The sequence below is a fragment of the Copadichromis virginalis genome, linkage group LG2 (genome assembly GCF_057382275.1).
Source record: "Copadichromis virginalis isolate Kocher_CV1m ecotype Utaka linkage group LG2, C_Virginalis_male_GT1.1, whole genome shotgun sequence".
Classification (NCBI taxonomy): domain Eukaryota; kingdom Metazoa; phylum Chordata; class Actinopteri; order Cichliformes; family Cichlidae; genus Copadichromis; species Copadichromis virginalis.
Genome location: NC_140619.1, coordinates 5,375,083 through 5,389,645, shown reverse-complemented (window position 1 = coordinate 5,389,645; position 14,563 = coordinate 5,375,083). Strand labels below are relative to the sequence as shown.

The 14,563-nt window shown below is 39.9% G+C and overlaps 1 protein-coding gene across 2 annotated transcripts; it reads right to left on the bottom strand.

Moving 5' to 3' along the window:
• Window positions 1–2,924: 2,924 nt before the first annotated feature.
• On the bottom strand, window positions 2,925–12,924 carry pitx2 (paired-like homeodomain 2). Of its 2 annotated transcripts, XM_085468983.1 has the most exons (4): window positions 12,474–12,924; window positions 10,013–10,082; window positions 5,414–5,613; window positions 2,925–4,568 (listed from the first exon to the last, which is right to left on the bottom strand). In XM_085468983.1, exons 2-4 carry the CDS (start codon window positions 10,056–10,058, stop codon window positions 4,011–4,013), a joined length of 804 nt encoding a protein of 267 aa, XP_085325109.1. In that variant the 5' UTR covers window positions 10,059–10,082; window positions 12,474–12,924; the 3' UTR covers window positions 2,925–4,010. The 2 variants fall into 2 exon arrangements, with proteins under 2 accessions (XP_085325109.1, XP_085325100.1); XM_085468974.1 differs by lacking the exons at window positions 10,013–10,082; window positions 12,474–12,924 and adding an exon at window positions 6,072–6,564.
• Window positions 12,925–14,563: the final 1,639 nt, after the last annotated feature.

Sequence of the window (14,563 nt, the reverse complement as noted above, 5' to 3'; positions counted from 1 at the left end):
AGCCGCTTGGCCGTCATTGGTCGAGAGCCATAACCCTCCTCCCCCCAGATACACAGCAGCCCCTCTCTCCTGCAAAGTGCTGAAGCTAGTTGTGTGTTGGCACCACCTATTATCTGCGTGGCCTTTATGCTACAAGTCTTCTGGAGCAGTTTTTTTGTAGCCTCCTGCTCCAGAAGAATACAGAATGACTTTTGTATATGTCGATGTGTTGCAGCAACATCACATGTGCACGTGTGAGGACAAGTTTGAATCTATGCATGGATACAAAAAAAGGTGTGCATGTGTAATTTTGCATTTTTTTTCCTGAGACATAAACATGCGCAGATTGCGAAAGGCCAGTTTTCTCCCTAAGGAAAACTCTCTGTACGGCCTAACTTATGGGCAAATTTGGCTTTAGCAACAAGAATATTGCTGTCCATTTAAACCACTGCCGTGATTTACTTTGGAAGTCTTGCACCATTGCAACCCTAAAAATGAAATATTGGACAGCATTTTCTATGCTTATCTTAACCCATATCCCCCATCTGACATATCTCCTGCTTCATCTTAACATATATTAAAATGTGCAACTAAAAAAATAGATTCATTGGTAAGGAGAGCAGAACGAGCTAAATGTTCCGTTTTAATAATTATATACATTAAAAAAATATGGATGGAATCTCAGATTATTTTTACTGCAAATAGCAGGAATTAGTGTCTTGATATGAACATTAATCCAGACACATTTTCAGTTGAAATATTATGCATAGTTCCAAAAATATTATAAAAGTTGAAAAGCAAGCCTCGTTAGGGTGTAATTAAAAAAAACAACATGCTGCACATTTCGACATAGCATGCAGCATTAGGCTGTTACCAAACCGTGTCATGTCTCCTGCAAACCCGTCGCTGTATGAATATTGAGAGCCTGTTAATTATTTAGATTGGCGCTGTAACGATACATGTTTGGATATTTGCACTTCTTCGCTTTTTATTTGAATTCCCAGTGGAGACGAGGTGAAAGCTGTCGACTAGCAGTGTCTCATCACGTTGGATTTTTTTTAATCAGCTGGCGGAACAAATCTCGCATCAAGATGTACCGGTGTGTTTTAGGAGTCCTAAAAACGAGGCAAGAGAAGCAAGAACTTGCTATTTTTTATTTTTTTTATTTTTATTTTTTACAGAGAAAAGGAATTGCTTACTAGATTAAATATGAACTACACGTTAATAGAGGTCATATATGTATGTTTCTGTGTTTCCCTGGTGTCATTAAGCGTAGTTATGTCCAGAACATTGTTTTCCGCTTTACACAGCCTTATTTTGATGCATAAATGATGCACTCCCTGAATTTAGAATCTTTATTTCACTTAAATATGAGCAGATTCAGTCACGATGCAAACAAAGGGTTTTTTAATGTAATCTTGCAGAAAATGTATAAAATAACACGTCAGAAAAAGCGCAGACACAGCAGCTTAAAGTCACATATGTTGCATTCATTAAACTTTAATAAGCTCTTACCTTGCAGAGGCTCACAGAAGAGAAGAGGGAAGCACTCCTGAGCGCCGTGTCAGCCAAATGAACAATTTCCCACTCAAGCCTTTTCTCTTCAGGTCACCCTCTGTTCACATGTTGATTGTGTGGTTGTGTATTGAGGCTGCAGACTTGTGTATTCGCCTAGGCTTATCCCCTGTCAGCTGATTATTGCTCCGCGTTACCAACTCCATCAAAAGGTGACACTTGCAGCTTTTGAGAGGAAAATTTAATTGCGGAGGGTGTGGAGTTCAAGCCGCTGGACGGCCACTTCAACTCAAAATGTAAAAATAGAAGAACACTTATCTCGTGTTTGTTATTTGGCGCTTTTGCAAAAACACCCCAAATTTGGACCGTGATTGATTTTTCCTCATAATAGTTAACACCCTCTCATAAAAGATGACTTGAGTCATCATCCAACTTGACATTACGCTTTTTCAACCTACATTTCTTTTGTTCTTTTAACACACTGTTTAATTTTTATTGTGAAACAGTGTCATATCGGCCCATTTATATAATGATTTTTTAAATACTGCTATCAATTTTTATGGGCGACACTAGGAATAAATACAGGCTGCCCGGACTCGGATAATTTATTTGGCTTGTTGTGTGTGGAAGTGTCGCGGTGTTTCCTCCCCGGTGTCTCCGCTCTGGTTGCAGCCATGAAGTTGCACACATCCCCCGCCTCCTCCAGGCAGCACCGGCCCACATACCTCTGTATCTCTGTGTGCTCTTGTTTGCTTAAGCTTGCGAATCACGGTTTGTTTTGCTTCGTCGCGTTTGCACAACGGAAAGCATACCTCAAAAAAGCGCAATGTTACAAAAGCAAATACTAGAAAGGCAAATATATACACGTATAAATCAGGTGGGATGCACAATTAGAAAGGATTAGTTATGGGGGCAGAAAAAAAGATGTGAGGCTGGATTTAGAATATGTAACTCTAAACATGATTTTGTTAAACATTGCTGATTGATAAGTTACTAGGTGATAAATTCAAACATATCGTAAAATCCATATTAAAGAATGATGTGAATCAGATCGCGGGCTGTACTTCAAGTTTTCTAATAAGCCACTTCAGAAAACTACCGTCTCTTCTGAGATCAAAGACGGGGAGCAAAAAACAACCTCTAATGGACTGTTATCATTGTTGTGTGGTCCAATGCCTTTTTGTGGATTCCCGTGTTATTTCAAGCACCAGTGACCAGCCGAAGCTCTTGGCTGGGCAGGCAGACATGTATTCAGCAGTTAATCTGACGGAGCATCTCGGAGTTATGTGTATTGGAGCGGCCCATTGTTTTCCTCTATAGATTAGCCGCACAAGTACCTCACATAATCGAAAGGCTATAGACAGACTGTCATTGCTTTACACTCCACTATCAGACAACTAGCACAAAGATTCAATAAAAGTCCCCCAGCATGATGTTTTTGAACAATATATTTACTTCCATTAAATAAAACACAATAGTTTTTGAATGCTGGAAAAAAAAACATAGTTCCGTACCAAATAGTATACACAGAGCAAAAAACCAAATAATTTGTCGCAGGAACATTTTGATTTGAACTTTTTTTTTTAATCCAGAATTGCTATTCTAAATCGATATTCACACAGACATTAATAATAAATTTATAATATGTTAGAAACACACAACTGGTGCGTTTTAGTATGTACATTCCCTTTTGTTTGCAAGCAAAACATGATTCCTTTTTAGAGATTTTTTTCCACATGCGTTGATAAATTGAACCTGGAGAGGACGTGGGGTTATAGCGCATTCGCCTCGACAAACAGGAGATGATAATTCAAATATATATACAACCTTTTCAGTCAATAGGTACCGTCCAAAAATCCACCAGAAAACCCTTATGAGGAGTTGTGAAAAATAAAACAGGCCTTTTTTTCTTTTCTTTTTTTTCTCCGTTTATTTCTTTTTTTCTTTTCCGCTGAGGCGCAGTGTGAAGCAGGCCTGAACTCATCAAAAGGGGAACAAACCTAAGAAGTCCCATTTCAGTTTGACTCCGACCTGTAGTTGAGCTTGTTTCAGTGGTTCAGTCTTCTAGTGCCCTTTTTGAAAAATGAAAAAGTACTTGTAGTAGTCTCTTGTTCCTGTGGCCGGCTGTTTGTGATTACCCTCACACTGCAAAAAATGACCACCATAGCAAGCTATCTGGGATTGTAATCACCCTCAAATCACATTTGCCCCTTCAAAAGAAAGAAAATGAATGTGATGCGATGGGATAATCCCACATGTTTCCTATAAGATTTTAGATTTTTACCGGAGCAAGTGGCAGTGTATTAAGGAAAAGGGTCGGAATACTGCAAGTAACATTCCAACTGGCAAAGATCGCCAAAAAATTAAAAAACAAAATCTTGATACACGCAAAAAAGTCTATAACAATCGCACCACCAGAGATGCCCACTGTCTTTAGAGAAAAATGTAACTGTAAGCGTCCCTACTAGCCTCTTATATCTTGCTAAGATGATTATTTTTTGCAGTGCAGGTAGGTATTAGACTGGCCTGTCCACGGCATATTGGCAAGCACTCAGATTAGCGGCCGGATTCTGCACACTGGCGTATCCAAAACTCGAGTGCTGCTTGGCTTTCAGTCTCAGGCTGGCCAGGCTGGAGTTACAAGTGTCCCTGTACACATAAGGAGGGGTCGGAGGGGCGTAGGGACACGCCGGCGTGGGCACCCCCGAGTTGAGAGACGGGTTACTGAGGTTATTCAAGTTATTGAGGCTGTTGAGACTGGAGCCCGGTACGCCGGTGACCGCCGATGGCACCATGCTGGAAGTCATAGAGGATATGGAGTTGGGCGGTGAGAACATGGTTTGCGAGGATAAGGGGTTGACATTCATGGAGTTGAAGAAGGGGAAGCTTTTTGTGGATAAAGAGGCAGATGTGAGGCCCTTGGCAGCCCAGTTGTTGTATGTGTAGCTAGGGTACATGTCATCGTAGGGCTGCATGAGTCCATTGAACTGCGGCCCGAAGCCGTTTTTGCAAAGCTCTGCTTGCTGGTTTCTTTCCCTCTTCCTCCACTTGGCTCGCCGATTCTTGAACCACACCTAGAGCAAATGAAATGCAGAGGTTTAGACATAGTATATTGTTAGGCAACAGTATCGTTATCAGTATGATATATTTATATGGCTCCGTGATAATATGTGAGCTTTACAAGTTAATAAAATTAATTTAATTTGTAATTGTTCAAATAAAATGACTCCCGTCTCCTACTGTTTTAACACTTCATTAAAACTGTAAAAACTCCGTGTTTATCTGAGCAGAATACACACTGCGGTCTCTCTGCATTATCTTAATGCGCAGAGGACGTGTATTCCTCTGCATGCTTCCATAAACACGCTGACCTTAATCACACAAGCACAGGGCGACAATCGCAAAATACAAGCTTTGCACCTCTTTCACACGAACAGCAGAACACGACTGGTATCTGTCACCGACTAATGTCGAGCCCCTCAACTGCTAACAACATTGTAAGTGTTTAATTACACTTCATTTGGAAACGGGGATGAGTCATTTTTGGGCTCTTTTAAATAAAATTATGCGCCAGATTAAAATATGCCGAGAACTGTGACTTGTGCTAAAACTGATTATTTTTTCATTGTGTACAAGGGGTTCAAATTCCATTTGGCTTAATATAAACATATAGCCTAACGCTCTAATTAAATTGAGTTTTCACCAGAAGTATATTTAAACAAGACTCCGGTTATTTGTTTTTCATTTTAAAATTATGTTGTACATTATTTAAATCAAATTCCAATCGTGCATAAAATTTTCAGTGCGTGCGTAATTATGTTAAAGTATCGGATATTTATGGGACAACCGGAAAATTGGCGCAAATTACTTGAATTTATACACACTAGTTGCTTTTGTTTACACCCAAGGGAATACTCACCCTGACTCGGGCCTCCGTAAGGTTGGTCCACACGGCTATCTCCTCCCTTGTGCTCATGTCCGGATAGCGATTCCGCTGGAAAGTGGCCTCCAGCTCCTGCAGCTGCTGGCTGGTGAAGTGAGTCCTCTGCCGCCGCTGTCGCTTCTTTTTGGAAGGGTCATCTGAAGAGTCTTCATTTTTATTTTGTATCTTCTCCTTTTCTGTGAAGAGGGAATGAAGTACTTAAGTCATCACCCAGATTATGGCCTGAACAATGCGAGGAGAAAAAAAACGATCCGAGGCTCCCGTGGGAACACTATCACTTAAAGGATTTATAAAAATAAATCTTTTGTTTACTTCATGTTTTGGGTTCTGAATTTCCGTTGACTTCTAGGGTTTTAGTTAACCTTTTTTATTTAACGCAATTACTGAGAATATCAGAAAAAGTCGGGCCAATTTTAATTGGCAACACAAGCTGTTTTCATTTACATAACTGAAACTTTTTCACTCAGCGCCGCACACAGACAGATGATCTTTTAGTAAATGACAGCTGTAATCGCCTATTTGCATGCATGTAAAGCTCCCTTTACTTTGACTGATGAGAGCCATCTATTGTTTGAAATCAAGATGACATCTGCGGCGTCTTGCAGAGAACATCTGCACTCCGGGCGGTTCTTACCGACAGACTCCGGACTTGATGTGTCCGACACAGTGTGCACTTCTAACCGGTGTTTAGAGTCCACAGACCGCTGCAGTGGCTGCAAACTAGAGGCCATCGCCAGAGCCGTGTGGTGTGTGGAGGCAAGTTTATTCCCTGTTAGGTGATGATGGTCTATGTTTAATGGATCCCTCATAGAGTTCATCGGTAAAAGATCGCACAACCTTTAGTACTGGAAGGGTAGGCGGAAAGTCCGACTGCGGAATGTGCTCAGCTCTCCAAAAAACGCACAACCTCGCGGATCCTCTTGCGGTTGAGATAAAGCCTTCTTTGTGTTTAAATTGGAAAACGCTTTAAAATAGGCCATTGAGTTTTGCCATAGCATCGGTGAAAAACAGCGGCTACCTCGCCTGACTATCAGAGTGACAAGGACAGGTAGGTGATATTAGATCCAGAGGCATACACACACTACACCACTCACTGTTCATTTCAGCTGTTGCCTGAGCACTGTCTATCCAACTGCGCCTCTCTCCAGACCTCCACGTCACCATGTTGCGCCCGCCCATATTTTCTCTGACAGGCACATCCATGTGAATATGACGGCGTGCCCAACCAACCAGAGCTTGCAGAAACAAGATATGTCTGCCAGTGTGTTTATGCCGGCGCTGGCGCTTATTTCTCTCTTCCAAATAAAAGCATGTAAAGAGAGATGGGACGCACGGTGTACCCGCGGCGCTCCAAAACGCCGTTGCGCAACAGCCCGAGACCAAATAAAAATGAAAATAACACAGTTTGGTCTCATTTTATGAGATGGGTCCAGTGGCCCAGTAAAACGATGTAGTTCTATTGATAACCAAGTTGAGCTTCAGGCTGGTAGGCTCTGTCAGTGCAGTTTACTCTGGGACTCCGTGTGAATAAAGCCAGCCACTGCGCGGATTGTTTTGAAACCACAAAAAAAAAAAAAAAAAAAAAAAAAAAAAAGCGCAGTGAATATCAAACACAAGCACCTCCTGGACCACAAAGAACCCGTGAAAGAACAAACAACAAATGTAACTAAGGACTGTGCCAACTTGACCCCAAATTGTCTGTGAGCACTTGTCAACTGATGCTAATTGCCAGGCGCGCGCATTACCTTAAAAAAGAGCACATGTGCACATTGTGCTTTCATATGGACACGAAAATGCTTAATTTTAAGTAGCATGTTTTAACTCAGTGCTAGTGCTCAAATTACATAAAGGTAACCGGCAACACACTGAATGTATGCATTTTGCGCCTTCAGTTTTATTGTGCATTTACATCACGGTCCAAAAACGTGACCAAGCTGACTTTAACTGGTTTGCTATTCCCTGAATCCCGTATCCATCCCACATCCATCCTGGAAAAGCATTTTCAGTCATACTAGTTTTCAAATGAGGCGACTCTCTTGACCTTCCCAGACTTGAGGTTCACATATTCATTAAATCAACTGACTGGAGCTTTGTACCACGCAGTCTCAGTTTGTTGATGACAGATTACTTTATCTGGGTGCTTAACTGGATCTCTCCTCACTTTGTGTTTGGAGTCCATAGCCGTTGTCAGCGAACCCCCCCGAAGTGTTCTTTTTGGCAGAAAACCTAATAAGACTCTTAATTTGACTAATTATTTCTAATGGAGCACTTTTAAAGAGTTTGAGCTGATATGCGAGACATTTTTTTAAGATCTAATTCCTAAAAGATTGTGCCGCATTAAGGCAAAGCAAACATGTCTAATCAAACAAATGCGACTTTGATTTTCATAGGCGGGTGGAGAAACGTCAGCTGGGTAACAAACAGGTGGCTGAAGTGATGGAGCGACCATAAAGAGATAGGCAACATCCGCGCCAGTTAGTGCGATCAGGAGTGCAAGTGAAAACATACATCTAAATATAGAGACACTCTAGTCACATTTCATCATAATCATCATCAAGATCATCATCATCAAAATCACACTTCCACCCTCCACGTGGCCAGACTAAAGCCCATTCAGCCAGCACATTTGGGACTTGGCGCTGTTAAGAAGTTATTGGGCTAATCCCGTGAAAGCCCCTCATATATAAATACCAGCAGACCGTAGACTGCATGCAACACACACTCGCATACACTCAGACACACACTCACACGAACAGCCTCTAATGTAGAGCAATAAAACCTTGATCATAATTCAATTACAATCCATTAACATTAAACTGTAATGATGGTTTTATTTATCATTGCAATAACAAAACTTTATAAAGGGTAAAAACCAGTAAGCCAAATTTCATGTAGATCAACAACAACAACAACAACAATAATAATATTAATATTTATAATAATATGTATTACCTTTATATTGTTAAAAAATAGCAAATAAAATATTATTTAGTGCCTTATTTTCCGTTAAATAACGGACGGTCTGTTGCTCCTTTTTTCTTCCAGGCGCATTGTAATAATAAACTTGAAGTGGATTATCGGTTTCCTCTTCATTTCTACCTTCTGAATGCTTTATCTCTCTTCTGCGGATTACTGCGTGCAATAGGCCTCCACCATAGAGGGCCATTAATTAGCAATTCAGTCAATATAAGGGGAGACGACAAGGCTTTTTACATAGGATTAAGCAGACATCAGATTCCTCCATTAGGATATTCCTCCTCACGAATTGGCTTTCATTATACATGTAGTTTTCCCCGGAGTCAATCCAACAAGCACTGCATATATTATAGCAAAACAGTTGACGCTGGTGTGTCTATATTTGCCGGCATCTCTCTCGATCACCCATTTTGATTTTACTTATCTTATTACTCTTAATCAGTGGTGGTTCACGACGAGCAGCTAAGAAGCTACAATACGCGACCGTCACACATACCCAGCAATGTCGACTAAATGAAACACAATACGACTTATTGGTTATTCGTCAAAGACACTAACAAGACCTGATGTAATTTCCGTGTCACATGAGAGAATAATTAATAATCCCATCCTTTTGTCGTTCAGGATTGCAGCTTTAAATTAGTCTGATATCGGTTTTAAGGGATTTTGGAGACTACCATTTATATGAAAGGCTCTCAGCATATTACAGGAGAACTGACGATTAAAAAAATCTGTGAAAACTGCCTTCCTGTGTTAAATGTCATTAAAAGTAAAATTAACAATACGGTGTAATTTGTCATACATTAGCATATTTTTAAATTAACTAATTAACTTTGCTATGCGAAGCGGCCATCCTTTTCAAATCCCGGATGATCAGAGTTATCTGTGCTCTCCTTTTTCTGCTCTGGTGCCGTGCTGATCCGCATTCGACCACCAGGTGTCCCTCTAACATAGCGAACCAACTCGGCTGTCTCACAACTTCTCCATATTGAGGAGTAAAAGGGCCGAAATACAGGCATATAAAAAAGGCTACACCAATATAATGAAATAAAAGAAAACATCAAAATACCACATATGCGCACAAAGCAACTTTTAAAACACGAATAAACAGATATGGGCGAAGCCGTGAAGATAAAATGTAGGAAATCAATGATATTTCTCTGAAAAATTAATCTGGTCTTCTGATCAGAAACGGCACAAACGAAGAAGTTGGGCTCGCTGGTAAACCTGTTGCCTAACATGTAAATATCTGTTTGTTAATATTGACATGTAAGTATCAACATAATCTGTGGTACTTCCAAAAAAGTGCATTAATAATTGTATATTATTGTGTTTTACGTTTTAAGATTTTGGGGACATTTAAGATATCTAAACGTTGACAAATATAAAAAATATTCACCTTTTTCATATTGTTACTAGGTTTGTAAAACATTTTCTTAAGATTTGGAAAGTAACACACTCTTTTTCGTTATGTCACTAAATGATTTTCTTTTAATTTAGGTGAAGTGAAAAATTGTATCAACCTGTGTAAACTAATACACATTTTTGCAAAAGCTTTTTATTTCTATTAGAATGAGAACATTTGAAATTGTTACTCACCTATTTGTGCGCAGGTGGTGACCAGTTTACGGCAATGGGAGTCCATTCTGATAATTCAAAGAAACAGCTTCTGTAAAAAGAAACAAAAAAGCCACAATTGGCCACAATTTGAGACTGCGAAAAAGTCCTCTGAGTCGTTTATTATCATCAAACTCTAACTGTGCAGTCAATAATTCGGGAGCCTACGTGAGGACTTTGATGTGGTCAAGGGGCAATCCTTTGATTGTAACAAGAAAGAAAAAGAAAAAGAATTCCTTTTGAAAACTCTTATTTTTGAGTGAATGGCAAATGATGATAATGGGACAAACATAAAAGCAAAAATATATAAGAGCATGGTGGGATTTCAGCGGCGGTGCATGATGATGACACTATTGCAAAATGTGGATCTTGATGAGATTTTTAAATTTTTATTTTTTAAAATTTTTTTTTTTAGTTTGAATGTGCCATTTTTGAAAGAATTTTGAGTTTAACTTCCGGTGTGCACGAAACAAGGAATATATCGCAATAATCAAGTGAATAATCTCTTAGTTTTGAAGGTATTTTTTTTACTTAATTCTGATAAATTACAGTTCAAAACTCATCGTGATTTTACGTTATGTGTTTTTTTCTTATTTTTGCACGGTGTGGAAAACCCTTCATGTGTTTTGCTCGAGCCGGATTCTGTGTTTTGGTGCTGCCTGGTGCAGTTGGGAGTGGAGTGATTCCGTAGTAAAATCATGGGATTAGAGTCTGATTGAGATGTCTGTCGGTGGGATATTACAAAATTCATTATCGCAGCCCTCATACTACCTCGATATGAAGTTACACAGATGGGATTTTATTAGTCCAGGCTCACAATGTTTGCTTATGATAATTCAAGTCGGGGGAAATTTGCATCCAGTCATGCTGTTAACCATTTTCCTCAGTTCTTCTCTTCACCTGCTCTACATCATCTGCGAGTTTTTTTCTTTCTCTTTTTTTCACCCTTTAATTCAAAAGATGCAGATATTGGAGGTTAAGTTTTACATGCTGTGTACCTGCACAACCGTTCTTCGCATCCCTCCTCTATATCCCCGCTGCAAAATGAAATAGTGGGGGTCACGCTGTAAGGTGTAAGGTTATTGCATGCGGCTCGGTGTTACCTAATCAGTGAAATTTAATGAGAGGTTCGTCCAATATTTCAGTCTGTCGTGCTGCTCCACAGTCTCTGAAGTTACACACATTTTTTTTTAATTTATTGTTATTAATTTTGTTTTATTGTGTGAAAATTTAACTGCAATTTCAGCTTTGAATTAACGACTTGAGCATTTTTTTTCTTTTGTTGTCTGTATTTTGTTCAGGACGCTTCAGATTTCGAAGAGTGCCTTTTCCTTTAAAGTTAGAGAGGAAAAGCATTTTTGTTTTAAATCGGAAGTTGCTCATTTAAGACGAACATCACCTTAGTATGATCTTTAAACTGCCTCATTCATTAAGTCAAATTTGAAAAGACATATGTGGGCAACTGTAATAATAATAATATTAATAATAATAATAATAAAAATAATAATAATAATAATAATAATAATGCAAAATATTTCTAACGGCAATTGAACCTGACAACACGTATTTATTTAGATTTTGCAGCAGTTACCCCATAGGAGCGGTTTTAAAATAGTATGAGTATTATGATAACTTATATTAATCTCGTTCATCCATTCATTCTCACTTCATGGACTCTCTCTTCTTTCATCATCAACAGTTGATATGAATCAGTGACTCACATGGCATCAGGCCCAGTGCAGACAGCAAACTGGCATTGTCTCTCACTGGCTTTACTTCTGAAATTAACACAGTAGGCTAGAGCATGAGACTGCAGCCTTTACCGGGAGATGAATCGACTAACCTCCACCATATGGTCCTGTATTAATTAAAGGCGTGAGACCGTGAACGTCGCCTCTTTTACCCCCGTTACTTCTTTCTCTCAGTTTCGAAAACAGACTCGGGGGAGGGTGAATGACATCTAAACTCTTTTTGGACACTTTCTGTTAAAATTGTTATTTGCAGCTTGATTATTTCTTAGTTTCCACACTGTTTGTCAGCTTTTTTACTCACAGTTTATTCATTATCTTTGAAAATGCATTTTCAGCTCTGGTCTGAAGCTAAAAATCAAAATAAAACGTATAATTCTGAAATCAGCTTTAATGGCTTATGTGATATATTTTATTACAACCCTCGCCGGCTGAACATTGATTTATCTCGCTCTTCTCCTTTTTTTATTTCCCCACACTCCATCACTTCTAACGATACATCATTATCATCCACTGACCTGTAAGGCAAACTCTGCCCTCACATCACTTCATGCTCCTTTATATTGCAACCATGGCTTTTAAATTTACATCGGAAAGGCACAGAGCGCACAAAGCGCGAGGTGGAACAAATTCCTTCACTCGCATTAACTCACATCTCACTTTTTTAAGCGCCTCCACTCTTCTACTGTACTTACCAGTTGTAGACACCGGTGGGGAGGTTGCTTTTCCCGGCCGTCGGCGTTTTATTCTACAGAGATGAGATAAATTCCACCGTCCAAACGCACTGAGACACCAGTAGTTCTGTCTACAGCGACAAACCGAGCAACTTCAAGATCCAGTAGCACTGAAGTTTACGTTTCTGTCCGGGGAAAACCAGAGCGTAGCATGTGCTCTCCCACTATGTATCCAAAAAGAGACGCACCACTACCTTTAGGATTGTTTCATTTATGCGCATAAATAACCATCTATTTACAGTGAGGAGAAACTGCGAAGGAGGCGCTTTCATTCGAGTCTCCTCTTGGTTCGTCCTCTTCTGTCTTCCTCAACTTTTTCCCCCTTGAAAGACGCTCCAAGAGTGGCGCAATTTTTCCTGCTTTTGAGCTTAGAGAGGGACCCCGTGTGCGTATGCGTGTGTGTTTACGCGCGCGCTTTTAAAGGGGTGTGTTTGTGTACGCTCATGTGCCTGTGTAATCTAGCAGAGGGCAACTCGGAGCGTCTCAGCTTTCAACAATAATCAAACACACACACAAAAATTCAGTGTCATCTTTAAAAAGAGCGTGTTAAAAAAATAAAACACGGAGATTCCTGATAGGCCATCCCGACAGGCATGCAAAACACAGAGCAGTTCAATTTGCTTAAACCCAACCTATTTACAACCAGCCACTTAACCGCTTATTATATAAACTCTGCCCGTGCAAAAATAAACAGCGAGCATGGCTGCAGATTCCTTATTTAACCAGCTCACTGGCCTTTATTTTAAATAAAATGCTTTTTAAGGCATTTAGTGATTTTTAAAATTTCTTTTTATAATCCAATCAGCAAAATGAGTCCATTTTACACAAGCTGGTTGTTGTGTCATTGTGGATTTATAATTTAACTAATTTACACAACGCAATATTTTGAATATTTGGAACTGCAAAGTATTTAAATTGATGCATTAGGCTCCTTCGGGGCCAGATAGCGCTATCGTGTTGCGGATTTATGTGCAGATGAAGTGAACAGCTGGCTCGGATGCAAATGTTCTTTATAGATCCGTTTCGTTAGATACAGGCTGATTTTCCATTCGCATCTTAAGTGAGGCAAGCCGACCGGACGTAGGCCTGCATTCCCCGCGCCTAATCCTTGTTTTACATTTTTAGTCATACTCCCATTAAACAAGTAATTAATGCACCCATCCACATGGGAATTTCTAGGCAAATGGGGACACTGAAGCAAGTGTGCATCATCTACACGCCATCCTCGATCAAAATTTGTTGAGTAAAGGATGGCTTGATTTCTGGGATCCAAGCACATTTCTGATAAATACCTTATATAGATAGATGTAATGGAAAAATAATAAGAGCCACCATAATGTAATTTTTTATAGCTTATTTGGTCTTCTTATGTAAGAGTAAAGACATCAAATTAAGCTGGGCTTTAGTCAAGAGAAATCCCTTTTAGTCTTCCACAAAGGCCCGAGAAAACCATATTTTATTAATTTTCCTCTCGCCAAACACACATGCACACTGAGCACAATGGGTCAAATGCGAACCAATATGGGGAAAAAATAAATAAAATAAGCATATTTGCCAAAACAGCTCGCTCTTTCAAACTTTGACCTCTGTGCTTTAATATTAGTTGTTGTATTATGGGACAGTCATGCACAAACACTCCAACACACATGCACCATCGCATAAAATGTGAGTAAAAGGACCCAGAAGCCAGAAGAGAAAACATCAGCCCTGCATCTTCAAATCACGCCCCGCCTGCACGGAGAGATAAAGAGGGTGAGTAGCGTCTGGAGAGGCATGATGGTTCGGTTATATTCTCCTCTTACCTTCTTATACAAAGAGAAAAAAAATCAGTCAAGAGCCTCCTCTTTCTCACGCAGAAAGGTGCAGAGGAATGCCTGAAGTTCAGAGAAGGCTGGCGGGTATGAAATCTTTCGCCTCGGGGGCAAACCGACGGCTTCTTTTCATTTCAAGCGCTTATCGATTCGCCGTTGTCATCTTTGGCGACGCAGAAGGACACTTGAAAGAATTTCTGATGGGGCTGTGATGTGAGAAACAGGGTGACCTGCTCCGCT

Coding starts and splice junctions, on each gene's coding strand:
- pitx2 (XM_085468974.1), bottom strand. CDS start 6,255: ATGAACTCTATGAGGGATCCATTAAACATAGACCATCATCACCTAACA. Junction 5,614..6,071: donor ATCAAGTCCGGAGTCTGTCG/GTAAGAACCGCC, acceptor CCCTCTTCACAG/AAAAGGAGAAGATACAAAAT. Junction 4,569..5,413: donor TTACGGAGGCCCGAGTCAGG/GTGAGTATTCCC, acceptor CATTTGCTCTAG/GTGTGGTTCAAGAATCGGCG.